The sequence below is a fragment of the Sciurus carolinensis genome, chromosome 16 (assembly GCF_902686445.1).
Source record: "Sciurus carolinensis chromosome 16, mSciCar1.2, whole genome shotgun sequence".
NCBI classification, from domain to species: Eukaryota; Metazoa; Chordata; class Mammalia; order Rodentia; family Sciuridae; genus Sciurus; species Sciurus carolinensis.
In genome coordinates, this window is record NC_062228.1 from 960,676 (window position 1) to 986,383 (window position 25,708).

General features: G+C 65.9%; 1 protein-coding gene across 4 annotated transcripts in view; it reads left to right on the forward strand.

The window, feature by feature from the left end:
- Piezo1 (piezo type mechanosensitive ion channel component 1) overlaps nucleotides 1–25,708 on the forward strand; it is a 55,943-nt gene that overhangs the window by 28,594 nt on the left and 1,641 nt on the right. Inside the window, exons 2-45 of one of the 4 annotated variants that reach the window (XM_047527772.1) lie at nucleotides 666–761; nucleotides 5,686–5,808; nucleotides 6,559–6,601; nucleotides 6,755–6,893; nucleotides 9,173–9,338; nucleotides 9,449–9,662; nucleotides 9,759–9,930; nucleotides 10,006–10,077; nucleotides 10,178–10,271; nucleotides 10,847–10,947; nucleotides 11,070–11,330; nucleotides 11,891–12,002; nucleotides 12,080–12,258; nucleotides 12,330–12,478; nucleotides 12,561–12,743; nucleotides 13,056–13,162; nucleotides 13,306–13,466; nucleotides 13,562–13,738; nucleotides 14,065–14,190; nucleotides 14,263–14,463; nucleotides 14,985–15,189; nucleotides 16,617–16,721; nucleotides 17,076–17,229; nucleotides 17,310–17,553; nucleotides 18,001–18,097; nucleotides 18,178–18,349; nucleotides 18,765–18,854; nucleotides 18,927–19,027; nucleotides 19,288–19,359; nucleotides 19,670–19,770; nucleotides 20,273–20,375; nucleotides 20,443–20,496; nucleotides 20,569–20,741; nucleotides 20,823–20,929; nucleotides 21,066–21,272; nucleotides 21,392–21,650; nucleotides 21,715–21,903; nucleotides 22,044–22,356; nucleotides 22,710–22,821; nucleotides 22,902–23,049; nucleotides 23,136–23,350; nucleotides 23,458–23,616; nucleotides 23,714–23,861; nucleotides 25,466–25,654. In XM_047527772.1, coding sequence (XP_047383728.1) covers nucleotides 666–761; nucleotides 5,686–5,808; nucleotides 6,559–6,601; nucleotides 6,755–6,893; nucleotides 9,173–9,338; nucleotides 9,449–9,662; nucleotides 9,759–9,930; nucleotides 10,006–10,077; nucleotides 10,178–10,271; nucleotides 10,847–10,947; nucleotides 11,070–11,330; nucleotides 11,891–12,002; nucleotides 12,080–12,258; nucleotides 12,330–12,478; nucleotides 12,561–12,743; nucleotides 13,056–13,162; nucleotides 13,306–13,466; nucleotides 13,562–13,738; nucleotides 14,065–14,190; nucleotides 14,263–14,463; nucleotides 14,985–15,189; nucleotides 16,617–16,721; nucleotides 17,076–17,229; nucleotides 17,310–17,553; nucleotides 18,001–18,097; nucleotides 18,178–18,349; nucleotides 18,765–18,854; nucleotides 18,927–19,027; nucleotides 19,288–19,359; nucleotides 19,670–19,770; nucleotides 20,273–20,375; nucleotides 20,443–20,496; nucleotides 20,569–20,741; nucleotides 20,823–20,929; nucleotides 21,066–21,272; nucleotides 21,392–21,650; nucleotides 21,715–21,903; nucleotides 22,044–22,356; nucleotides 22,710–22,821; nucleotides 22,902–23,049; nucleotides 23,136–23,350; nucleotides 23,458–23,616; nucleotides 23,714–23,861; nucleotides 25,466–25,654 — 6,593 coding nt within the window. The remainder of the gene's footprint in view (nucleotides 1–665; nucleotides 762–5,685; nucleotides 5,809–6,558; nucleotides 6,602–6,754; nucleotides 6,894–9,172; nucleotides 9,339–9,448; nucleotides 9,663–9,758; nucleotides 9,931–10,005; nucleotides 10,078–10,177; nucleotides 10,272–10,846; nucleotides 10,948–11,069; nucleotides 11,331–11,890; nucleotides 12,003–12,079; nucleotides 12,259–12,329; nucleotides 12,479–12,560; nucleotides 12,744–13,055; nucleotides 13,163–13,305; nucleotides 13,467–13,561; nucleotides 13,739–14,064; nucleotides 14,191–14,262; nucleotides 14,464–14,984; nucleotides 15,190–16,616; nucleotides 16,722–17,075; nucleotides 17,230–17,309; nucleotides 17,554–18,000; nucleotides 18,098–18,177; nucleotides 18,350–18,764; nucleotides 18,855–18,926; nucleotides 19,028–19,287; nucleotides 19,360–19,669; nucleotides 19,771–20,272; nucleotides 20,376–20,442; nucleotides 20,497–20,568; nucleotides 20,742–20,822; nucleotides 20,930–21,065; nucleotides 21,273–21,391; nucleotides 21,651–21,714; nucleotides 21,904–22,043; nucleotides 22,357–22,709; nucleotides 22,822–22,901; nucleotides 23,050–23,135; nucleotides 23,351–23,457; nucleotides 23,617–23,713; nucleotides 23,862–25,465; nucleotides 25,655–25,708) is intronic. The other 3 variants (XM_047527774.1, XM_047527775.1, XM_047527776.1) reach the window with 3 other exon arrangements.

A 25,708-nucleotide genomic window follows, 5' to 3' on the forward strand; every position in this document is an offset into this window, starting at 1 on the left:
GTGGGACACAGAGGCCACTCCAGGCCTGGCCTGCCCACTGCACCCCAGGGAAGGCTGGGTGCCCCCGCTCCCCTAGTGCCCAGTCCCACTGCCTCGTTCCTGGGCAGAGACTGGCTCAGCTCGTAAGTGGCAGGCAGGCCTCCTGCCCTCTGGCTCCCAGTACCTGCCAGCCGGGCAGTTGTTGTCAGGACTGTGGGGATAGCACGGGACCGGGACCTGGTCACTGCCGTGGGCACCAGCACGAGCACCCTTGGGCAGAGCGGTGGGGAGCCAGTCAGTGGCACGGCAGGTGGAAAACGGAACCCTCGGGTCAGCAGGCAGGTGGGGGCGCTGGCTGGGACGCAGCCTCTGGGAAGTGATGGCGGAAGATGGGTCAGTAGGCGCTGGGCAGGCAGGTGGGACCCGAGTCATGCTGTGTCCCCATGGCCCCTACGCAGTAGGGCTCCTGGAACCAGACCCCCAAAAGTCAGTAGCACCAGGACTGATTTCAGGCTACAGCTCTAAGGAGGAGGAGCAGGTTAGAAAACCAGTCACAGCTTGGCACCCTCTCTGAGGATGCTGCCCGGGCCGCAGCATGTGCAGGTCACCGATGTGGACACGGTCCGGGGTGCGGGGTGGGCGGAGCACCCTCCTGGCTGCCGTGCTAACTGCCTGTCTCCCTCCAGCCGCCTTGCTGCGCATCAGCGCCCTGTCTCTGGTCTACCTGCTGGTCCTGCTGCTGCTACCCTGGCTCCCAGGCCCCTCGAGGCACAGCATCCCAGGTAAGGCCCAGGACGGGAGCCCAGCTTCCCAGGGGCTGCGTCCCAGCCAGCGCCCCCACCTGCCTGCTGGTCTGAGGGTTCCGTTTCCACTGTAGACCTCTAGATGTTTTTCTGCTGATAAATTGGGACAGGGCCATGTGGAAGGTGATGGGAAGGGTAGTGGGGCAGGTTCCCCTTGTCACTGGACGTCCCAGAGTGAGTGGCCCCTGGGTATCCCATCCCTCAGAAGCCCAGACCCACAGGCTGGCTGCCCTGTCTGCCTGCCAGGGCCCCTCTCCCCGTCTCCCCGTCTCCCCGTCTCCCCGCCTCCAGTCAACCCGGCAGGCTGGCTGCCCCATCTGCTGCCCTGCAACCCTGCCCGCCGGGTTCTGTCTGTTCCCCTGGCTTCCTGTGGCCTTGGTGTCCCTCATTCCACCTCCTATGCAGGGACTTTGGTGACTGTGACTCATCCAGGGTCTAGCTGGGTAGGGATGCAGCTCACCAGGTGGTGGGAAGGCCGGTGGTGGCCAGGGCTGGGGCGGAGGCCAGAGTGCGCTGGTCCCAGCAAACCTGGGAGCAGAGGCTCACAGCAGGAGGGCCGGGCCCCCGAGGGGACCTCCACAGGGCCTTCTGCCTGCCTCGTGGCCGCCCCGTGTCAGTGAGAGCCTTCCAATGGCAGGATGTTCCCAGGCGCATCCCCGGGGCTGCCCGAGGTGGGGAGGGCCCTCAGCTGGCCTGTCGGCTTGCGGGTGAAGGGGCACCCAGGCACAGAGGGCCCTGGGAAGGCAGGCGCCAAAGAAAGAGGCCCGACCCTGGGCAGGGCTGGGTGGGTTGCCGAGGGCCGGCGGGGCTCAGGCTGTGTGTGGCTGCTCTTGTCCCTGGGCACCACCCTTCTGGAGGTGCTGGACACAGCAGACTGGCTGCTGAGGGACCTCCAGGTATGAGTGGGCTTCCAAGTCACCATGACCAGCGGACTGCAAACCACCGACCTGGCTCTGGAACTGAGCTCGGGGCTGTGGCGGCTGGAGGGCCTGGGGCAGCGGCTTCCCTGACTCTCCTGGCTGCTGGAGGCGCCATTTCCTGGTGCCTTCTTCCTTCAAAACCAGAGCTGGTCAGCAGACTCTCACGTCCTGCTGCCTGCCTCCTCTTCCCCACTGGAGACCTCGTGAGCCCCTGCGCCCGGGGTGGTGGAGGTCAGCTGCTGCCTTCACTCCTGTTGCTGTGTGAGGTCATGTGCCACAGGGGCCAGAGAGCAGGACAGAGACATCTCTGGGGTCCGCTGTTCTGCCTGCCGTAGGTGAGGATCGCCTCCTCTCTGGCCCGCCTGCCTCTCAGGGTCCTGCCCAGCTGCGGGGGTTTTGGAGTGGGCCTGGTCTTGGAGCATGGGTAGGATTTGGGGTCCCCAGCACAACTGGAGTGCTACGAGCTGCTGGGACGTGGGCAGAGGTCTGGTCCTGGAGCCAGTGGTGGGAGGCAGTCTCCTGCCAGGCAGGGAGGGCTCGTGGCCGAGGGCTTGGAAGGCAGAGCTGGGAGACTTCCCCGTCTGACCCTCCATCTGTCCAGCCTCAGAGGCCCTTCAGGGACAGACACTGCCCAGTTTTTCCGGGCGGGAGAGGGGAAAATGTGAGCCTGGTGAGTGTCTGCTCAGGTCGACGGCTTGTGCAGCCCTGGCTTTGGCCCGGCCCTGCGGAAGGTCTGACACTGCCCATCCCTGATCCCCACATAGGCGTCAGCCAGGCCCTCGGGAGTGGGGCCTGGGCTTTAGCTCTGCAGGGAAGGGGCCTCTGTGGGCCGCGGGCAGCTCTTGGGGTCACTCTGTGGGCCGCGGGCAGCTCTTGGGGTCTGCTCCCACACCTGCTGCCATTTAGGGCTTGGGAAGTGCCACCCCTGCCTTGGAGTAAAGCCTGCCCCAGGCTCCTCTGCTCTCTGAGACCCTCACCTGCACCGCAGGGGTCCTTCTGCTCCCTGCAGCCTCACTGGACCCTCTCCCTGGCCCTGTGTAGACTCAGTCCTCTGCTTCAAAAGCCCCCCAACCGTGTGTGCCAGGAGGGCTCTGACTGAGCTCCTGTGAACTCCAAGGGTCTGGGCGTCCCAGAGCAGGGTGGGAATGCCCACCAGCTTGGCAGGCGTGTCTGTGACGGAGGCCAGCCCCAGCACACCCGGCCGCCGAACAGGACGGAGGCCTGCACCAGCACCTGCCGCCCAGGGACACCCGCCATGGGCATGCTCTTGGGCCCCTGGGTTTATCTGGGACTTGGCCCTGAATGGACCAGAGGGACCATGCTACCCAGCCTCTTCTCCTGTGGCTGGGCTCAGACCTTTGATTTGGCCCCTGACCTCTCCCCTGTCCACCCAGCCCTGGAGCTCCTGTGTGGGCTTCAGGTGTGTGGGGCGCACCCCTTCCTTGGCAGGTGGCCCCCAGGGCCCCTCTCTGGTCATAAGCAGACTCACGACCCAAGTCTGGCCCTTGCCCAGCGGGTCAGGAGGTGACGCTCGCCCAGCTGGAGGCCTGCAGGGCAGGCCTGATGGACAGGGAGGCGGGCTCAGAGGGTGGGGGCAGGACAGGTGTGGAAGGCGGAACCTGGGTGAAATGCAGCGGGGAGGAGGGCGGGAGACCCCTGCGCCTGTGATCTGGGGCGGGGGGTCAGGCACCCACCCAGCACCCTCCCTGCCGCGGGAAGGCCCCGCCTCCAGCTGCTTCCTGTTTCCTCCAGGAGCCCTGCCAGCACCGCGGCGAGCCCCACCCCTTCTGCTGGGGGGGCTCTGGGGGGACTGCTAAGCCCCTCCCCTGTGAGGAGGGAGTGGGGGGTTCGCCTGCCCTGGGTCCAGGACAGTCCCTTCCACTCCACTCGGCAGGCAGCTGGGCCGAGGCCCAGACAGCAGTTGGGAAGAAAGGCTACTGGGCAGCCTTGAGCCAGGGCTGTGCTCCATTCCCCAGACCGAGAGCCAGGCCTGGCATATGCAGGTCATTTCGGAGCTCAGCCTGGACCTCAGGGCTGACAGGAGTGAGCTGGCAGCTGGCTCTGGGAGGGCGGCCTGGGCAGTGGGAGTACTTGTCTGCTTTCTCTCAGTTTCCTCATCTGAAAGATGGGAGGTTGGCTGCAGCCATTCGTGGAAGGGCCGGTCCCAGGGTCCCGGGGCAGCCTGAGGGTCGAGCAGGACCCCTGCCTCCAGCTAGCCGTCGGAGGAGGCGCTCTTGCTGGGGCTCTTCCAGGCATCATACCCAGCTGCCTCCAGGCTGGGGTCTGCTCTGCAGGCCTGCCCGCACTGGTCATCGGCCAGTGGTCATCTAGCCCCAGCCCTCCTGCTCCGCCTCTGCCAGTGGTGCCTGTTGTCACACTCAGGGCCCGACCTCCGGGTCTGCAGGGCCGGCTCAGCTCCTCTACGGGGCACGCGCCCCCCACTCATCCCCCTTGGAGGCACCGAGCCTTGCGCCTGCCTGACTCCAGGCCTTGGCACCAGAGGTGCCCTCGTGCCGATCCTATCCTGCGGCCAGGCTGTGCCCCGTCCATCCTGTGAAACGCTGCCCCAGCATCGGGCATCAGGGAACACTCAGGCCACAGTGGGGTGCTGCTTTCCCCTTGGCTCGGCTCGGCTCAGCTCAGGTGGCCAGCCAGAGGGACAGAGCATGGGGCCAAGAGTGCATGAGGGGCCTCTGGAGTGGACCTGCCCCTGCAGAGCAGTGGTTGGGCCTGGTCTGCTGGGCCAGCCCTGGCAGACAGGCCCTGAGGCCAGTTCTGCATCTGTTCCCACTGTGCCCTAAACTAGTGAACCAAAGACATTAGCTCTGAGCGTGCTCGCCTCTGGGGAGAGGGCCAGGTTCCATGAAGACTGTCTCTGTGGGAAGGACTGTGCTACCTTGAAAATCAGCAGTGCCAGCTATTGGCTGTCTCTGGGTTGGACTGGGTTGGGGCAGTAGGTCAGCCCACAGCAGAAGCAAGGACCTGGAAGCTGGTCCCAGCTCCCATCCAGCTACCCACCTACTCACAGAGCAGAGGTGAGGCCAGGGCCCCCAACTCCTCCTGATTATAGGCTGCGGCCCTGTCCCTGTGACTGAGGACCTCCCGACTGAGTGGGCTGGTGTAGAGCGGGGTGGCTGGCAACTGCAGAGCAAGGCATGGGTGGCCAGGTTGTGACCATGCATCCCACCAGCCTTCCCCCAGGAGGTCCGAGTGGAGATGCACATGGCTCCTGGCTGCGCCTGGCACACAGCAAGCCCGAGCCAAGGGGCTGCCGTGTTTCCCGTGGCTCTGTGCACCTGCAGGTGCTGAAAGCGTCTCAGCCCACAGCGGCACCCACTGCCCAGGCCACTGCTCGGCCGTGCCCCTGCCTGTGCCCTTGTTTCCAGCCTGCGTGCAGGACAGCCAGCCATCCTGAGCGCAGTGTGCTGGCTCTTCCTTCCTGGTCCTCCTCGCTGTTTGCAGGGCCCCGTGGACACTTGCTGGATAAATGCAAGAGCTCAGTCCCGCCCTGCCCCTTTCCGTGCTGCCTGTCCCCTCTGTAGCCCTCCGGAGGCAACGCGTCCCCGCAGCAGCAGGCCACATGAGCCCCAGTGGGCAGGCATTGCTGGCCCCTCACCCTAGCCGTGGGCCGGCTGCTTCTCCACTTTGTGCCATCTCCTGCTCTGTGAGTTGGGGATGCCCACCTACTCAGAGCAGAGGCGAGGCCAGGGCCCCCAGTACCCCTGATTATAGGCTGCAACCCTGTCCCTGTGGCTGAGGACCTCAGCTGGGACAGGACAGAGGGTCCAGAATGGCCCTGGATGGAGCAGATTCTGTATGTGGGTCACTCTAGGTGCCGGGTGTCTCGGTGCCTGCTGGGGGGCACTTCCCTGTGCTGTAGGGCCAGCCTGCCCAGACCCCACGTCCATGCTGGGTTTGCGTCTCTGGCTTTGTGGTGGGCTGTGGCCTGGGCAGGGGGCCTCAGCCGGTCTGCACACCCCCAGGTCCCACGGGTCGCCTCCTCCGTGCCCTGCTATCTCTCAGCCTCCTCTTCCTGGTGGCCCACCTCATCTTCCAGATATGTCTGCACACCTTGCCACACCTGAACCAGCTTCTGGGGCGAAACTGTGAGTCACTGCAGGGCATGGGAGCCTGGGGGTGGGCAGTGTTGGGGTGGAGGGGAGAAGGGGCCACCACAGCCCCTCAGGGACCTTGGGTCTCCCTGGGGGGCTGGCCCAGCTCATCAGGCTGCCCTGCCTCACCTAGGCTTACCTAATACGGGCCAGCCGCAGGTGCCTGGCCAGTTTATGTCCTGCCCAGGTCAGGTGCTAGCAGTAGTGGCTCAGCCAGTGGGGCTGGGCCATCAGAGCCAGGGCTGGAGTCGCCATCAGGCCCAGGAGCAGCCCTGTTCTCGAGGTGCCCTGTCCGCATCTTCCTCCGGTGCCCTCTGGGGCTTGGCCACATGGCCGGGTGGTGCCAGGGGCGCTCAACACCCTGTGGGCGGCGTCTCCAGCTCAGGGACGAACAGCAGCACCCACTCTCAGGGAAGCCAGGCCTCTGAGTCCCCCCCACCCAGCACCCTGCTGCCAGGCAGGAGCATGGCTGTTGCTGACCCTAATCCTGGGGACAGAGCCTGAGGCTGGGAGAGAAGGAGGACCGGGATCCCCGCCTCCCCAGCAGTGAGGGTGGAGCCAGTACCCGCGCCTGGTCCCAGCCGGGCAGAGTGCCTTCTTTTGCCCAGGGCTCACGGTGTGGCCAGGTAGCCCTGGTGTCCCTGGTCAGGTCTCAGTTTCCCCGTCTGTAAAGGCAGGGTTTTCAAGCACCCTGGGCAGTCGCGGGCACCCTGCCTGACCTGGGCCCCTGTGCTCCCTCTGCAGGCAGCCCCTGGGAGATGGTCTCTCGACACATAGGGGTCACGAGGTAAGAACCCCAGTGAGTCTCCGGGGCTCCCGTCCGAGGCAGAACCTGGAGCTGACCTTCCCAAGACGGCCTCCAGCCCCAGGCTCTGGGCCCTCCAGGCCCTTCCCAGCCCTGCCTCCTGTGCTGACCGTGGCCTTGCCTGGCCCTTCCTAGGTTGGACCTAAAGGACATTCCCAACACCATCCGGATGGTGGCCCCTGACCTGGGTGTCCTGGTGGTCTCTTCCATCTGCCTCAGCCTTTGCAGGCGCCTCACAAGGAGAGCCCAGCAGAGCCAATGTGCCCAGGAGTCGGTGAGGGGTGTGGGCAGTTGGTGGGGGCATTCTGGAGCGGTGGTCCCAGCCATCCTGAGGACTGTTTGATTGTGTGTGTGGCAGGGGAGGGGGCGTTCTGGGGATGAACCCTGGGTGCTCACCACTGGGCTACATCCCCAGCCCTTTTATTTAGAGACAGGTTCTGGCTAAATTGCTCAGGGCCTCACTGAGTTGCTGAGGTTGGTCTTGAACCTGTGATCCTCCTGCCTCAGCCTCCCAAGTCGCTAGGATTATAGGCCAGAGTCCTTTTTTTTTTTTTAATGAGAGGGCTCTTTAGTTCTACTAAGGGTATTCATGTGCAGACAGGAGAGGGGTGGTCGGAGAGAGGTCAGGCCCATTCCAGGTACCTCCAGCAGTGGCCTGCTCCTGCTGGGGCTCCTGCTCTGGTCACAAGTGGTTGCAGGCCCAAGACGGGTCTGTGCTCACAGGGTCTGTCACGGTTCTTCAAGGCCACACGGGAGGAAGCAGCAAAGCTGAAGGAGGGTCAGTATGGCCAGCACCAGCTGTGGGTCCTGGGAACCATGGCATGTGAAGGCCCATGCACTCTGGGGAGGCAGAGGCCTCCGCCCCGGGAACCGGCCTGAGCAGGCTGCACACTGCAGGGTGAGGCAGGATCACCCTCAGTCGCTGTGGGGCCTAGGTCATCAGCCCCGGTTCTGACCCATGGCCAGCAAGGACGTGGGGCCTCCGGGCCCTTCTGCCCTGCTCAGGGGTGTGGACCAGACTCCTGCCCCACCCTGGCCATGGCCCCTGGCTAGTGGGGCCAGGTCCCAGGTCCAGCCAGGGCTTATAACTGTCCAGGCGTCCTGGGGCCCTGGCATCACTTGTCAGCAGCTGACACTCAATGGACTTATGGGCCTTGACTTCCAAAGAAGCCCAGAGAGGGCATGGGCTTCCTAGGCTACACAGCAAGTCAGGACTGGGAGGGCCCAGCCGGCCTGCTGCCATGGGTGGCCTCAGAGCACCTGCCCCTCTGTCCGCAGCTGCCCATTCTCTCCCTGTTCCCACGGCTGCTGCCAGGCCGTGGGTGGGTGAGTGAGGCCTGCTCCCATCCTGTGGCCAGCAGGGTGGCCAGGGAAGAGGCTGCAGAGTCTGAGGGAGAACCTCCGGCTGCCTGGCCTTCCTGCTCTGCGGGCCTCCTGTTCCCTGCTGCCAGGCTCAGGTCCACTGCACCTCCCCGGGGCCTGAGGCCAGGAAGGGCAGAGCCTGTTCGGTCTGTCTCTGCGGTGCAGTCTCCATCCCATTCTGCAGACCAGGAACAGACTCAGTTCAGGTCGCCTGCAGGCTGCAGGGTGGGAGGTGGGACTGCGGGTGGACCAGGCCTTCTGGCTCCAGGCCCGTGCTCTCAGCCCGGGCACGTGGTGTGCCACCGTATGCCACCTTGTGTTCACAGGCACAGCTGGGAATGGGGGTGAGCAGCTGGCCAGGGCCAGGGTGTCTGAGGACAGCCCATGTTCTTTCCACCACACCCACCTCCCCTCACGCCTGGAAGCAGCTCTGTGATGGGAAGCCTCCATCAGGGCCAGGGAAACAGGCCTGTAGGGTAGTCGGCGCGGGCGTGGGAGGGCAGCGGTGCCCCCAGACGTGGTCAGCTGCCGCGCATGGGGCACCATGGGGAGCCCCGGAGCCCCTGCTGGGGCGTGGGAGTACCCGCGGCCCCCTTGGTCTGCACAGACGCCGCATGGGGAGCCCCGGAGCCCCTTGGTCTGCACAGACGCCACATGGGGAGCCCTGGAGCCCCTTGGTCTGCACAGACACCGCATGGGGAGCCCCGGGAGCTCCTGCTGGGGCGTGGGGGTACCCGCGTCCCCCTTGGTCTGCACAGACGCCGCAGGGCGCACCCAGGCCCCAGTGCTCCCCGCTGTGCTTCCAGCCCGTCTCCTTCCTCTCTGGGCCTGTTTCTGTCCCCGAGGGACCAGGGTGGTGGGTCTAAGGTGCCTGCAGTCTGCACGCGGGGCAGGCTCCTTCCCTCCCGGGCTCGTGCGCACTGCAGAGGGGCCGTCCTGCCTTCTGGGGCCTTGAGCCTGGGTGGGCAGATGAAGAGGAGGCACCGAGGTGTTCTGGAACCATCTGTGGTCAGCCCAGCACCCTCAGAGGAACCCTGCCAGGCTTGGCAGCACTGGCTGGGGGCGGCCTCCAGGAAGGCCAACCCGGCAGGCTCCAGTGGAGGGAGGGCGGGGCCAGCCTCGGGCCAGGGCCTCGGGCAGTGGCCGCCGTGCCTGTGCCTGTGCCTGACCTCCCTCCCTCTGGGCACGCAGGATGGTGGTGACGCTGAGGATACTGACCCTGGCCTTCCAGCAGGACCGCGGGGAGCCCCGGCCCCCAGGCGCAGGTGGTGGCTGGCTGCCCGGTTCCGGGGTGCAGCCCACTGGCTGCTGGTGGCCACGGGGCGGACGCTGGCCATCGTACTGCTTGCGCTGGCAGGTATCCTGGGTGGGCTGGGCCGGGACTCAGCCATCAGGAGGGGGCTCAGAGCTCCCCGGTGAGAGTCTGCACGGCCTGTGGGACCCAGCGCACCTCTGCCCTGCCTGCAGGCATCGCTCACCCCTCGGCCTTCTCCAGCGTCTACTTGCTGGTCTTCCTGGCCATCTGCACTTGGTGGGCCTGCCATTTTCCCATGAGCCCCCTGGGCTTCAGCACACTCTGCGTCATGGTGAGCTGCTTTGGCGCCGGCCATCTCATCTGCCTCTACTGCTACCAGACACCTTTTGTCCAGGCCATGCTCCCACCAGCCAGCATCTGGGCCAGGTGAGGACTCCCACACAGGCCCTGGTCCTCTCCTGGCTGGGTCCTTGACCCTGCTGCCCCAGGGCTGGTGGTCAGTGACACGTCCTTTCTGGGCAGGGTGTTTGGTCTTAAGGATTTTGTGGGCCCCACCAACTGCTCCTGCCCCAATGCGCTGGTGCTCAACACCAGCCACGACTGGCCGGTCTACGTGAGCCCCGGCATCCTGTTGCTGCTGCACTACACGGTCACTTCTCTCCCGAAGCTCCACAGGCGTCACCCCTCGGACCAGGTACTGCGCCCCTGCCTGCCGCCTCCTGGCCCATGGGTGGGCGTGGGACTGACTTTGTGGCCCTGTTGTCTGCAGAGGAAGGAACTGGGCGAGGACGAGGAGCAGGAGCTGGAACTGGACCAGCTGGAACAGGGGCCGCAGGCCCAGGTAGGGGCTGCTGTGCGACAGGGAGGCCACCCCCGTGAGCGGTGGCCAAGCAGGGTCGGGCAGCCTCCCGCTCAGGTGGCTACCCACGTGTTCTCCACAGCGCGTGACACCCTCGTCCCCTGGCCCCGATGCTGAGACTGACAACTGTACCGTGCACGACCTGACGAGCCGCAGCCCTGTCCAGCAGCGTCCCCGTGAGTCACCTGCCTGTGGCACACGCAGGCCACCTGCACATTCCCAGCGCCTCTCAGCCCGAGGGGTGAGGCCAGGGCTCCCCCTGGTGGCCACCAGGTCCTGTGTCCAGCCTGCTGCTTCTCTTGCTGCCCAGGCCGAGACCCCGGGGGGCCCTGCTAGCCTCCCTCTCCTGTCCATCGGACTCGACCTCTTGGCCTTGGGCTGGAGAGGCTGCAGTTCCCAGGGTCCCGGGAGCTGCTTCCCTTGCCTGGGCCTGGGTCTCGCCCTTCCATCTGCCCTGAGTGAGACAGATGGAGTCCCTGCCACACAGCTGCAACGGGCTGGGTGGTCCCACGCATCCGGTCTTCTCGGTGTTTTGGAACTCGGGGCCAAGAGGGGTTGGCCAGGGTCCGTGGCCCATCAGGAACCGGGTGGACGTGGCTGCCCGCACTGCCCAGAGCCCACAGTGGTCGTCTCCAGGCCTGCCCTCCGGCCTGCCAGGCCCTGCTCTTGTGCATGTTTCAGGGCCACAGTGGGGGTGGGGAAGGGAGCCTCAGTGTCCCCTCCTGAGGGCTGACCTCTGCTCTGCCCCCAGCGCGTCCCCGGCTGGCAGAGCTGAGAGAGGCCTCTCCACTGCATGGCCTGGGCCACCTCGTCATGGCCCAGAGCTACGTGTGTGCCCTCATTGCCATGATGGTAAGGAGCAGTGCCCGGAGCCCTTGGTGGTCCCCTGTGCTGGAGGCCATGGCCACGCCCCGGGTGGGCTGGGGAGGGGCTCGGTGCCCTGAGCAGCCCTGCCCACTGCCGTGGCTGCCCAGGTGTGGAGCATCACCTACCACAGTTGGCTGACCTTCGTGCTGCTGCTCTGGGCCTGCCTCATCTGGACAGTGCGCAGCCGCCGCCAGCTGGCCATGCTCTGCTCCCCCTGCATCCTGCTGTACGGGCTGGCGCTCTGCTGCCTGCACTACGTGTGGGCCATGGACCTGCGCCCCGAGCTGCCCACCACCCTGGGCCCTGTCAGCCTACGCCAGCTGGGGCTGCAGCACACCCGCTACCCCTGCCTGGACCTGGGCGCCATGGTGAGTGCTGCCCGCCAGCCTGGGAGCCAGTGCTGGCTGTGGCTCTGACGGCCCGCTGTGCCCTTCCCTGCCCGCCCGCCCGGCTGGGGAGGACCCAGCAGCGTGAGCTCATCTGACGGTCGCCACGGAGCCCTGCTCAGAGCAGTCGCTCGGTGTGTGCTACAGTGACAGCGACGGCGTGCTGTGTGGACTGTCCTGCACCCCTGACCCCGGGTGTCAGTGTGTGCTCTGCTGCCCCGGGTGGTCAGCATGTTCAGGTCGCCCCTGTCCCTGAGTCAGGTGCATGCGGGCATCTGAGGGCCCACGGGTTTCAGTGTGTCCCGTGAGCTTACACGTGAGCCTGTGTGTGCACCAGAGTGGACACATGAACTTGCGTGCGCACACGTGAGCACACGTGCACGGGGAGCCTAGCTGCCTGGCAGAGCCTGAGTATAGGACTGCGAGCCTACGCACCCACGTCCGTGACCGTGTGGTGCGCCCACTCGGGGCCGTGTCTGCCCACGGGCAGGGTGGGCTTGTGCCCCGAGGCCCCTGCCCGTGACCCCCGCCCGCCCTTGCAGCTGCTCTACACGCTGACCTTCTGGCTGCTGCTGCGCCAGTTTGTGAAGGAGAAGCTGCTGAAGAGGACCAAGCCGCCTGCCACGCTGCTGGAGGTCACTGTGGCCGACCCAGGTGAGGGGCCGGTGGAGTGGGCAGTTCCCGTCCCGCCGGCCCAAGGCCACGGCCGCGCCAACCGGCTTGGCCCACAGAGCCCACGCAGACGCAGACGCTGCTCCGGAGCCTGGGGGAGCTGGTCATGGGCGTGTACGCCAAGTACTGGATCTACGTGTGCGCGGGCATGTTCGTGGTGGTCAGCTTCGCCGGGCGCCTGGTGGTCTACAAGATCGTGTACATGTTCCTCTTCCTGCTCTGCCTCACGCTCTTCCAGGTGCCTGGGGGCGAGGACGGCCCTGGGGCCGGGCCACGCAGGGCCCCGCTCACCGCCCTCTGCGCCCGCAGGTCTACTACAGCCTGTGGCGCAGGCTGCTGGCGGTGTTCTGGTGGCTCGTGGTGGCCTACACCATGCTGGTGCTGGCCGCCGTCTACACCTTCCAGTTCCAAGCCTTCCCCGCCTACTGGCGCAACCTGACCGGCTTCACGGACGAGCAGTGAGTTGGGGCCTGTGGGCGGCAGCAACCTCCGTGCCCGGCCGGGCCAGGCGGGACTGGCTGCGGACGCCTCTCTCCGCAGGCTGGGGGACCTGGGCCTGGAGCAGTTCAGCGTGTCCGAGCTCTTCTCCAGCATCCTCGTCCCCGGCTTCTTCCTGCTCGCCTGCATCCTCCAGCTGCACTACTTCCACCGGCCCTTCATGCAGCTCACCGACCTGGAGCACGTGCCCCCACCCGGCCCCCGCCGCCCGCGCACGGCCCGCAGGTGCAGCGTCCACTCCGGGCCTCCCCGCCTCAGCGCTGTGGGCTCCCAGGGACGTGGGGAGCCAGGACCTTGCTGTGCCTTCAGATCCAAGGCCCCGGGCACTGGGTGTTCTCCCACACCCTGGGGTGCAGGCACGTCGAGGTTTGGGGGTGTCAGCCGACCACTGTCAGACTGGCCAGGACCCACACCTCTGAGGCCACGGGCACCAGGCCTGTTGGCTGTAGTAAAGGGATAGGGGTGTTAGTGGGGGCACCTTTCAGCCCCAGGGAGGACAGGCAGGAGCACAGGCGGGAAGTGACTTGGATTCTCTAGGGAGGACGTGGCGAGCGAGGCCCCTCTGCTACAGGAGGAGGAGGAGGCCCCCAGGGACGGGGGGATCAGCACGGAGGGCCCCTGCCAGGCCACACAGGCCCCTGAAGGTAAGTGAAGCTGTGGACAGGTCGGGTTGGAGTCCACTCTGCCACGCCCAGCCCTGGGGTGCTGACAGTTCCCGCTGGACCCAGCCCTGGGGTGCTGACAGTCCCTGCTGGGCCCAGGAGCCTCAGTGAACCCCTCGTCACAGGCACAGCTGGCAAGTGGGGCCTGGTGGCCGAGCGGCTGCTGGACCTGGCCTCCGGCTTCTCGGAGGTCCTGTCCCGCGTGCAGGTGTTCGTGAGGCGGCTGCTGGAGCTGCACATCTTCAAGCTGGTGGCCCTGTACACCGTCTGGGTGGCCCTGAAGGAGGTGAGCCTGCAGGCCCTGCTCCTCTCTCGGCCTCGGCCTCCCCCCAGGGTGGGGCCGCTCCCAGCCCAGCCTCCCTGACCCCGGGTCCCCTGCAGGTGTCGGTGATGAACCTGCTCCTGGTGGTGCTGTGGGCCTTCGCCCTGCCCTACCCGCGCTTCCGGCCCATGGCCTCCTGCCTGTCCACCGTGTGGAGCTGCATCATCATCGTGTGCAAGATGCTCTACCAGCTGAAGGTGGTCAACCCCCAGGAGTACTCTAGCAACTGCTCCGAGGTACTGGGGCACTTCCTGGAGGAGGGGTCTTCTGCCTGGATGGCCACGCCCCTCTCAGTCCCTCATGGATGGTGTGGGGGGCACAGGCCAGAGGCTCTGCCATGGGGAGGGGAGCTCTCTCTGCTGTCCTGCTTCTCCTTGCGCATCGCTCCCTCCCCAGCCCTGGCCTGTGCCTCCCACTTCGCAGACACTTGGACGCTTCCCATAGGGGTGGCTCCGAGGTGACCCCCCAGGTGCGCCTGCTGGGCAACTGTCTTGTTCTGGACGTGGCTGGAGGTAGTGCTGGGAGCCTCTGCCCAGGGGCTGACCTCTGACCCTGCCCCCAGCCCTTCCCTAACAGCACCAACCTGCAGCGGGTGGAGATCAGCCAGTCCCTGCTGTACCGCGGCCCCGTCGACCCTGCCAACTGGTTTGGGGTGCGGAAGGGCTTCCCCAACCTGGGCTACGTCCAGGTGAGTCGGGGCTGGGGAGCCGGGCGGGCAGTCCTGGCCGCCCCACTCTCCTGACCCTGCCCCACTCGGCAGAACCACCTGCAGATCCTGCTGCTGCTGGTGTTCGAGGCCATGGTCTACCGCCGCCAGGAGCACTACCGCAGGCAGCACCCGTGCGCCCCTCTGCCCGCCCAGGCCCTGTGTGCCGGGGGCACCCACCAGCAGCTGGACCAGGACCTGCTCAGCTGTCTCAAGTACTTCGTCAACTTCTTCTTCTACAAGTTCGGGCTGGAGGTGAGCCAGGCAGTGTCCGCCCCCGCAGGCAGGGCTCCGCCCCTGGGGCCCTGCTGAGCACCTGTGCCTCTTGGGCACCTGGAGCCCCCTGGGGTGTGTGGCTGGGGGTCCAGCTCTGGGGCTGAGCTCGGCCCCTCCAGGGACCAGCAGGGGCCACCACAATGCCCAGGAAGGCAGGGGGAGGCCAGGGCCCACCGGGGTCTGAGGCGAGAGTCGTACCCTGCTACAGAACTGCCTCCCCCAGCCTCAGGTTTCCAGAGCATGATGGAGATGTGGCCCACTCCTGCAACCCTCCCTGGGTGGGGGCGGGGTCTGCACTGGGAGGCTGGACTGCTGGCCCCCAGCACGTATTTGCTGCCCCATGGCCTCAAGGCAGTGGGTGCTGACCTGCCTGTCCCTTGTGCCACCAGGGTGGACCTGGGTCCGGCCAAAGATGCCCATCCCCCAAGTTCAGTCCACCCTGTGTCCCCAGTGTCCACAAGCTCAGTCCACCACCCTGCGTCCCCCACTGCCCCTCCCAGATCTGCTTCCTGATGGCCGTGAACGTGATCGGGCAGCGCATGAACTTCATGGTCATCCTGCACGGCTGCTGGCTGGTGACCATCCTCACTCGCCGGCGTCGCGAAGCCATCGCCCGCCTCTGGCCCAGCTACTGCCTCTTCCTGGCGCTCTTCCTGCTGTACCAGTACCTGCTGTGCCTGGGCATGCCCCCCGCCCTGTGCATTGGTGAGCCGCTCTGGTGGCCACAGCGTCTCGGGGTGCGACTGCCCGGGGTCTCCTGCGGCAGGCCGCCTCCTTTCTGTTGCCTGCCCAACATTCCCATCTGAAACATCCGGCCCTCGGAGGCTGCGAGGCTGTCAGGGGAGCGCTGGGGTGTAGCGCTGGGGTGTGCCAGCACTCCGAGGGTGGTGGTCTCCTGCATGGGGCCGCTGCCAACGGCCCCGTCCCCAGCGGCATCCTGGGGCCGCTCAGCCTGGGGTGTGCACTGCTTCCCCATCTCCTGTCTGAAGGTCCTGCCGTTTATCCTGGGAGAGCCAGGCTGGTTTCTTCCTTGTGCTGGGGGTGAGCCCAGGGCTGTGCACTCTGCCAGGCCAGCTCTTGACACTGAGCCACGGGCCGGCCCCCCGAAGGTCTTGCTGAACACCCTGAGGCCTGGCTGTGTCAGGGTAGGCCCGGGTGCCGACCTTGGGCTCTCGGTGCAGGTGTGGCCACCACTGGGCTTCATGTGCCCCCCTTTGGCCAGCTCAGGGGTTCCTGCCTGTGCTTCTGTGCTACCTGATGCTGGGGGTGACCCAGTGGCCACCCACATCTGCCACAGGGGCCCTGAGAGCTGGGTCCAGCAAAGCCCAGTTCACACGGGGCCATCTCCCTTCGGGTGTACAGTTCAGCGTGTTTTGACAACTGTGTGGCGTTGTTTGACTCCCAGGCCACAGAAGACTTGGAGAGCTGTGTCCTCCTGAAGCAGGAGGCTCACAAGTTCAATGCCAGCCTCGGCAACTTAGCAAAGCCCTAAGCAAAGCAACTTAGTGAGACCCTGTCTCAAAATAAAATGGAACCGGGGGTGTGGCGCAGTGGCAAGGCCCTTGCTTCAGTCCCCAGGAACAGAAGCGGTGGCAGCAGCCTGACCCACATGCTCTGTGTCCCACGGCTCCTCCCCCCGCATGGGGACTGAACCTAGAGACACCTCCCAGCACCTTCCTGCGTGGAGGCTGGGCCTTGCTGAGTTGCCTGGGCTGGCTGAGCTTGCCACCCTGAGTCCCTGGGATCACAGGTGTGGCCCCCGCACCCAGCTGTTCCAGCGTGGTCACCACATCATGGTGTCCTGTGAGCCACACTCACCCAGGGTTGCCTGCCCGGGAGGCATCCCTTCTGCCTTACTCTCTGGCTATCACTGGGTCCCTCTGCTGTGCCCCCTCCCACCCTCAGCCTGGTGCAATATTTTTGCTTGAGAATCAGTCATCACAGGAATGCACTGTCCCCTCTGGTCTGTAAGTTCTCTGGACTCTGAGTGTGACTGTGAGGATGTGGGGATGATTCCCGGTGGACACTGGATGGTCGGCGCCAGAATCACACGCCTCTGAGGCTGCTGGCCAGCAGACAGGGATGCCGCGGACCCCAGCAGGCCTCCCTCCTGACGCGCCCTGTACCCGCAGACTACCCGTGGCGCTGGAGCCAGGCCATCCCCATGAACTCCGCTCTCATCAAGTGGCTGTACCTGCCTGATTTCTTCAGGGCCCCCAACTCCACCAACCTCATCAGTGAGTGCCGTGGAGCAGGCCTGCATCCCGCGCCTGCCACCGTGGGGCAGGGGCACCTTCTAGCCTCCCGCAGGCCGGAGGCCACACGTGCAGGGCCGGGGGGACGGGCTGGCCGGGTGCCAGCGGGCCCGTCCTGTGCCTAGAGCTGGGCCCCTCCCTGAGTGGGCCTGCCCGCCTGCAGGCTGTACAGATGGGGCCACGGGCCCGACTCGCGTGTCCAAGGACGCCTCGCGGTGCAGGCTGACACCGGGTGCAGAGCAGGGGTCCCCCTGTGTAGGTGCTGCCTGCTGCGTCCTCGCAGGCTGCCGCGTGTGGTGGTGCCCACAGGACGACGTGGCCCCCCTGTGCCCACAGGCGACTTCTTGCTGCTGCTCTGCGCCTCCCAGCAGTGGCAGGTGTTCGCGGCCGAGCGCACCGAGGAGTGGCAGCGCGTGGCCGGCACCAACACGGACCGCCTGGAGCCGCTGCGGGGGGAGCCCAACCCCGTGCCCAACTTCATCCACTGCAGGTGGGGCACCACCCGCCGCGGAGCGCCCTGCCGGGTGGGGGCGGCCAAGATGGCCCACGGCCAGTGACACCCGCCCACAGGTCCTACCTGGACATGCTGAAGGTGGCCGTCTTCCGCTACCTCTTCTGGCTGGTGCTGGTGGTGGTGTTCATCGCAGGGGCCACGCGCATCAGTGTCTTCGGGCTGGGCTACCTGCTGGCCTGCTTCTACCTGCTGCTCTTCGGCACGGAGCTGCTGCAGAAGGGCACGCGGCCGCGCCTCGTGCTGTGGGACTGCCTCATCCTCTACAACGTCACCGTCATCATCTCCAAGAACGTGCTCTCGGTGAGCCGCCCGCCCAACGCTCCCCTGGCCCTCCCGACGCTCCCCTGGCCCTCCTGATGCTCCCCTGGCTCTCCCCGAGGCTCCCCGACGCTCCCCTGGCTCTCCCCGAGGCTCCCCTGGCCCTCCCCGAGGCTCCCCCGGCCCTCCCGAGGCTCCCCCGGCCCTCCCCGAGGCTCCCCCGGCCCTCCCGAGGCTCCCCCGGCTCTCCCCGAGGCTCCCCCGGCCCTCCCGAGGCTCCCCTGGCCCTCCCCGAGGCTCCCCGATGCTCCCCCGGCCCTCCCGAGGCTCCCCTGGCTCTCCCCGAGGCTCCCCGATGCTCCCCTGGCCCTCCCCGAGGCTCCCCCGGCCCTCCCCGAGGCTCCCCTGGCCCTCCCCGAGGCTCCCCCGGCCCTCCCGAGGCTCCCCTGGCCCTCCCCGACGCTCCCCTGGCCCTCCCGCTGCCCGCAGCTCCTGTCCTGCGTCTTTGTGGAGCAGATGCAGAGCAACTTCTGCTGGGTCGTCCAGCTCTTCAGCCTCGTGTGCACCGTCAAAGGCTATTACGACCGTGAGTGGCCAGGCCGGGGCGGGGTAGGGGCACCCCCTGCTTCTGGCCCTGACCCCGGCCTGCCGGCACCCGTCCCGCAGCCAAGGAGATGGTGGGCCGGGACCAGGACTGCCTGCTGCCCGTGGAGGAGGCCGGCGTCATCTGGGACGGCATCTGCTTCCTCTTCCTGCTGCTGCAGCGCCGCGTTTTCCTCAGCTACTATTTCCTGCACGTCAGCGTCGACCTGAGGGCCACCGCCCTGCAGGCCTCCAGGTCAGCTCCGGCCCAGCCGGCGTTGCGTCCTGGGGCTGGCGGAGGGCACTGTGGGCACCTGTGCCCTTCGGCTTCTGTGTCCCTAGGCGGGAAGCCCGGGAAGGATGGCCCATGCCCTCGCTGGCCCGGCCGGGAGGGAGGCTGGGTGCCGCGGGCCCTGGTGCGTCAGCCTGTGACTCCTGGGCAGAGCACTCTGACTTGGAGCCAACCTCACTGGCCTTCCTGAGGACCCCAGGGCCCAGGGATGGGCGCCCCCGTGCCTGCCCCCGAGCTGGAAGGAACAGTGCTGGGCTGGGTGACAGACCTCCCCAGCATGTGCTGAGGGACCCTCCCCGGGGGCAGGGGCAGGGGCAGGGGCAGGGGCAGGGGCAGGGCAGGCAGAGCCAGATCCTGGGCCTCGCACCTCTCCCCACAGGGGCTTTGCCCTCTACAACGCCGCCAGCCTCAAGAGCATCGACGCCCACCGCAAGGCGGAGGAGAAGTCCCTGGCCCAGCTGAAGAGACAGTAGGTGCCCCTGGGCAAGGACGCGGGGCTCTTCTGGCCAGCCTGGCACTCAGAGCCCACTCCCTCCCACAGGATGAAGCGTATCCGGGCCAAGCAGGAAAAGTACAGGCAGGGCCAGGCAGGCCGTGGCCGCCTCCAGACCCTGGACCGCGAGGACCCTGACCAGGAGCCAGGTGAGCATGGATGGAGCCCAGGACCTCAGAAGGCTCTCCACGTCCATGCCCACTGGAGCCTGCCTGCCTGTGTGTCATGCGACGTCCCCAGAGAGCTCCCTGCCCATCTGTCCTGTACCGTGTGGTGTGGTCACTTGTCCCAGCGATCTGTGTGGCCACCCTGTGGCCGTGTCTGCAGTGTGGCCCTGTCCCGGGACGGGTTGCTCCCACAGCCTCTGGCCCCTTGCTGCTGCCTCACTCTTCACCCTGCCCCTCCACAGGGCCCGGCAGTCCAGGGGGCTCCTCCCCGCCACGGAGGCAGTGGTGGCGGCCCTGGCTGGACCATGCCACAGGTACCCCTGCCCTGACCATTCCCTCTGGACACCCTGCTCCTCACTGGTGCCTCCTTGTCTCGTCTGGTCGCGTCCTGCTGTCTGACCTGCGTCTGTGCATGCTCCGCCATCCCCCTGCCTGCTGGTGCCCCCACGAGGGTGGCAGCCTAAGCAGGCCCATGTGGGTGGTGGGAAAAGGGGGACGTGCTGGGCAGTGCAGCCAGGTCTGCTTCTGGCTGATCCCCAGCTGAGGAACCTGAGGGCCCGTCAGGGTCTCGTGGGGAGGGGAAGCCCTTTGGGGGCCCAGCTCTCAAGCCCTTCCTGCCCACAGTCACCCACTCTGGGGACTACTTCCTGTTTGAGTCGGACAGCGAGGAGGAAGAGGAAGCCCTGCCCGAGGACCCCAGGCCGTCAGCACAGAGTGCCTTCCAGGTGAGACGGTGGCCCGTCCATGGAGCTCCTGGCCTTGGCAAGCAGCCTGGGTAGGACGGCGGCCGCAGGGTCTAGGTGTGCAACTCCCGCGCACCCTCAGCCTCCCCAGGAGGCAGGGAGACCAGGCTGTAGGCATGGGCGTGATCACCAGCAGCCACCGGCCCCTCTGCCACTTGCTTCCCAAGGTCCTGGCTCTGACCATGCTGGGCTGTTGCTGCCAATACTGTCTGTGAAGCTAGTGCAGTTGCTGGACACGTTTGTGTCCTGGGACCAGAAGGGCCCTCTTGTCCTTGGGGTTCTGGTTCTCAGGGTGGGGCCCTGTTGCCGAGTAGTGAGGACATGTCAGGTGCCCTCCCACTGTGGCCCTGGGGTCGCATTTCCCGCAGAAGTGCAGGGAAGCACAGGTCCTCAGCTGGGTAAGACAGCCCGGGCTGGGGCGAGGCCCTGCCAACCCCAGTTCCTGCCCCTCTTCCTCGGGCCCAACCCACCACTGGGCTGGCAGATGGCGTACCAGGCCTGGGTGACCAATGCCCAGACGGTGCTGAGGCAGCGGCGGGAGCAGGTGCAGCAGGAGAGGGCGCACCAGGACGGACAGCTGCCTGCTGGTGAGTGTGGCAGGGCTGTGGTGGGGACCTGCAGAGCGGAGAGACACTGACCCGTCCCCTGTATCAGGAGGTGACCTGAGTCAAGGAGAGCCTGTGCAAGCCCTCGACGACGAGGTGGCAGGTGCGTGGGCCCAAGGGGCAGGCTGGGGACCCTCCCGGCTGGCCCCTGCTGCAGCATTCCTCCTCCCTGCAGGCCGAGGCCAGGTCATGCAGCGCCTGCTGGGCACCGTGCAGTTCCTGTGGGTGCTTGGCCAGGCTACGGTGGACGGGCTGACGCGCTGGCTGTGTGCTTTCACGAGGCACCACCACACCATGAGTGACGTGCTGCGTGCAGAGCGCTACCTGCTCACGCAGGAGCTCCTGCGGGTGAGTGTGTGGCCACGCCCGCCACAGACCCCTGCCTCCGCGCATGCCACTGCACTGCCCTGAGACCCCCGTGCCCCGTAGGGTGGAGAGGTGCACCGGGGTGTGCTGGACCAGCTGTACGTGAGCGCAGCTGAGACCACACAGCCAGGGCCCCGGGAGGCCCGTGACCAACCCAGCACAGTGTCCAGGTAGGAGGAGGCCCCGGGGGCTGGCGCCGACCCAGGGCACCGCCTCCTGCCCCGCTCCCAGCCCCAAGCCAGGGCGGAGCCCTGTGGAGTGGCACCCCAACCATCCCAACCCTCTGACCTGGCTGCCCTTCCACAGCGGGCTGGGGGCAGAGGAGCCCCTGAGCAGCCTGACCGATGACACCAGCAGCCCCCTGAGCACCGGCTACAACACCCGCAGTGGCAGCGAGGAGATCCTCACCGACTCCCGGGGCCCGGAGCCTGGGGCTTCCCTGCATGGCTCCCAGGAGGCTCTGGCCGGTGCCCCCCTGCGGATGCGCACGGCCAGCGAGCTGCTCCTGGACAGGTGCAGCAGGGTGGGGCCTGGGTGTCCTCGGGACCCGAGGGAGGGGCCGGGCGAGGAGGGCCTGCAGTCAGGGGTGGGCCCGGCCCAGGCCCAGGCCCAGCTCGGTGGTCCCTCCACAGGCGCCTGCACATCCCGGAGCTGGAGGAGGCTGAGCGCTTTGCGGCGAGGCAGGGCCGGACGCTGCGGCTGCTGCACGCCCTGTACCAGTGCGTGGCTGCGCACTCGGAGCTGCTGTGCTACTTCATCATCGTCCTCAACCACATGGTCACAGCCTCGGCCACCTCCCTGGTGCTGCCCGTGCTCAGCTTCCTGTGGGCCATGCTGTCCATCCCCAGGCCCAGCAAGCGTTTCTGGATGACGGCCATCGTCTTCACGGAGGTGGGCTGCAGTCGGGGGGCCAGGGCGGGGCTGCCTGGTGTGGTGCTGACCCCCTCTCCTGCAGGTCGTGGTGGTCACCAAGTACCTGTTCCAGTTTGGCTTCTTCCCCTGGAACAGCCACACGGTGCTGAGGCGCTATGAGAACAAGCCCTACTTCCCGCCGCGCATCCTGGGTCTGGAGAAGACCGAGGACTACATCAAGTTCGACCTGCTGCAGCTCATGGCCCTCTTCTTCCACCGTTCCCAGCTGCTGGTGAGCGCCTCCTGCCAGCTCCACGCTCTCGGGCCCGGAGCGAAGCTGGGCGTCGAGCGGCCCGGGGTGGGCCTGTTCATCTTGCCTGGTCCCAGCATGGCCTCGCTGGTGTCCTCACGTCCCTCCCTGCCCTCCCACAGTGCTATGGCCTCTGGGACCATGAAGAGGACCAGTTCTCCCAGGAGCAGAGCAGGAGCAGTGGGAAGCATCGGGGGGCTGAGGAGGGGCCAGAGACCCTGCTGGGGCCCCAGACAGAGGCAGGCACAGAGCACCAGGAGGAGCTGGGGGTGGCTGTGGCCACAGCCAAGGACCACATCCAGGCAGAAGCCAGGGCTTCTGAGGATGGGGCTCCAGAGCCCCAAGTGGACCGCAAGCCCCAGGACACAAGGCGTATCAGCCTGCGTTTCAGGAGGAAGAAGGAGAGGCCGGGACCCAAGGGAGCAGCAGCCACTGGTGAGACAGCGCTGACCCACCGACAGCCCCTGGTTCTCACGGGCACTACTGGCTCTTGGCTGCTCCTTGGGAGGTAGGGGGGCCAGGCCTAGCAGGGGCCAGCACTTGGCCTTGGCTTCTGGCTTTCAGGGGACAGAGGCGCACTGCTGCCTGCAGTGCCAGCTGCAGAGCCTGTGCCCGCAGCACAGGGCGGGTCCCCTGGGCTTGGGCCGGCCCCCGCCACCCCCCTGCAGGGCCATGGAGAGGCCTTGTGCTGCCTGCTGTCTGCGAACCAGGGTGGCACCGCCCAGGCGGGGTGACCAGGAGCGAGGCCCGTCCCCCGTGGGCGCAGCCCCAGCGCTTCTCTCCCACAGAAGCCGTGGACGGGGAAGAGGAGAGAGAGGCCGCGGGGAAGACAGGGCCGGGGCGCTCCCGAGAGTGGATCAGGGCAGCCGGGCGCTGGCTGCAGCACCTCTGCCTGTCCCTGTGAGTGGCCAGGCCCTTCCTTCCACGTGGCAGGGAGGGGGTCCCCGTGGCCAGGCACCCAGCTGAGCCCCCTCCCACAGGGCACAGAGCATATACCGGCCGCTCCAACGCTTCTTCTATGACATTCTGCACACCAAGTATCGTGCAGCCACTGACGTCTACGCCCTCATGTTCCTGGCCGACGTGGTCGACTTCATCATCATCATCTTTGGCTTCTGGGCCTTTGGGGTGAGTGGGGCTGGCTGCCCTGGTGGGTGCAGCCCAGCGGCCACCAGGAGCCCGGCTCCAGCCCCCCGTCCGCTCTCTGCCTACAGAAGCACTCGGCAGCCACAGACATCACGTCCTCCCTGTCAGATGACCAGGTGCCTGAGGCCTTCCTGGTCATGCTGCTGATCCAGTTCAGCACCATGGTCGTGGACCGTGCCCTCTACCTGCGTAAGACTGTGCTAGGCAAGCTGGCCTTCCAAGTGGTCCTGGTGCTTGCCATACACCTCTGGATGTTCTTCATCCTGCCGGCCGTCACCGAGAGGTGGGCTAGGGGGTCTTCATCCTGGGATGAGAGCATGGCGGAGCTCGGCTGGCATGGCCATCTTGGGGCCCCAGCCTCCGCCTGACGGTCCTGCCATCCTGCCCCAGGATGTTCAGCCAGAACTCTGTGGCCCAGCTCTGGTACTTCGTGAAGTGCATCTACTTCGCCCTGTCCGCCTACCAGATCCGCTGCGGCTATCCCACCCGCATCCTGGGCAACTTCCTCACCAAGAAGTACAACCACCTGAACCTCTTCCTTTTCCAGGGGTCAGTGGTCAGCCTGGGGGTCACCAAGAGCCAGGTACAGCTGGGCTGTCACAGCTGGAGTTGAAGACCCCTCCTAATGGGACCCTGGCCTTGGCAGGTTCCGGCTGGTGCCGTTCCTGGTGGAGCTGAGGGCAGTCATGGACTGGGTGTGGACAGACACCACCCTGTCCCTGTCCAACTGGATGTGTGTGGAGGACATCTACGCCAACATCTTCATCATCAAGTGTAGCCGAGAGACAGAGAAGGTAGGACCCGGAAACCAACCACAGGTCAAAGGAAGGACTCTCTCAAACCCTCTGGAGACCAGGCACAGTGGCATGTGCCTGTAATCCAAGCAACTCAGGAGGCTGAGGCAGGAGGATAGAAAGTTTAAGACCAGCCTGGGCAACTCAGAGACCCTGTGTGTCAAAAAATAAAAAGTGGTCAAGTGCCCTTGGGCTCAGTCCCCAGTACCCAGTAAGTGGGGCTCCTCCAGGCAGCAGGGCAGGAGCAGGCAGTGGCCTTGACCTTCTAGAGGTGGTGCTCAGCAGGGCAGCCACCAGGAGGCCTGCTGGGGAGGAGGGGAGGACAGGCCACACAGCCGGCGTGTTCCTGAGTCTGACTCGCCTGTCAGTGGTGTGCCGTGCACGGGCGTCACAGCCACTATGGTGGGTTTCAGGACATCCCCATCACTCCACAAAGAAGCCTGTCCCCGTTAGCAGTCACGCCCTCTCCTCTCCCAGCCCTGGAGGTCTCCTGTCCACTTCCTGCTGTGGTTTTGCCTGCCACAGGCCTTCCATAAAACAGGCCCACACAGCACCTGCTCAGCACCATGCCTGAAGCTCTCCCACCTAGGGGGCAAGTCAGCACTCCTTCCTCTTCGTGGCTGAATAATACTCCTGTGTGCAGAGACCCTGCTCGCTTGCCTGTGCCTCCAATGATCTACTTTCCCTGCCTCTGGCTGTTGAGAGTAGTATTGCTGCCAACATCACTGTCTCTCCTTAGTGTGTCCTTAGTCTCACCCATCCAAGAGAGGTGTCTGGACCTTGGGCTTGTTCTGGCTAGGATTTTGAGCTGTTTCCTAAGCAGCTACCTACTTTTACATTCTTACCAGCAGTGTAATGTCTTGTTTCCTCCACATCCCTGACACCTGTTGTCTGCCTTTTAAAGATGATAGCCATCCTGGCAGGTAAGAAGTGGCAGCCATGTGTGGGGGCACACACCTGTAATCCCAGCAACTGAGGAGGCTGAGGCAGGAGGATCCCAAGTTTGAGGCCATAGCAAGAACTGTCTCAGAAAACTAAAAAGGACTGGGAATGTGCTCAGAGGCGAAGCGGAGCCTGTTGTGGTTGCGAGCTGCGTCTCCCTCTGTACTGGGGTCCTTACCAGACAGCTGGTTTGGAGAGACATGCTCTCAGGCTGGAGGCTACCTCTCAACTTTCTTGACGGTGCCTCTTGAAGCACAATTTGCTTCTGAAGCTCCATTTACTTTCTTCCCTTTGTGGTTCATGTGTTTTGTTAAACCTGAGTCCTGACCAAATCCAAGGCTATGAAGGTGTGTCTTGAGCTCATATTGTGTTGTGACCTGCTGCTGCTGTTCCCATCTGCAGGGTGCAGGGGCTGTCTGCAGGTGTGTGTGGAGCCGGGGGGGGGGGGGGGGGGGGGGGGGGCAAGCTGTCTGCAGGTGTGTGTGGAGCCACGGGGCAGGGGGCTGTCTGCAGGTGTGTGTGGAGCCCGTGTTTGTTGGAGGCTCCCCTTGGACGCCTGGCCCGTCTAGGTCCACGTGCGTGTCTGCCCACACCAGTTTTGTGACCCCAGCTGGAGGCTACTGGCCATGGTCCTGAGGGCTGGGTGACCTGTCTTGCCCCAGAAATACCCACAGCCCAAGGGCCAGCGGAAGAAGAAGATCGTCAAGTATGGCATGGGCGGCCTCATCATCGTCTTCCTCATCGCCATCATCTGGTTCCCGCTGCTCTTCATGTCCCTGGTACGCTCCGTGGTCGGCGTGGTCAACCAGCCCATTGACGTCACCGTCACTCTCAAGCTGGGAGGCTATGAGGTGAGCCGCCGGGAAGGCAGGTCGTGGCCACGCCAGGCTCCCCAGAGCCACAGG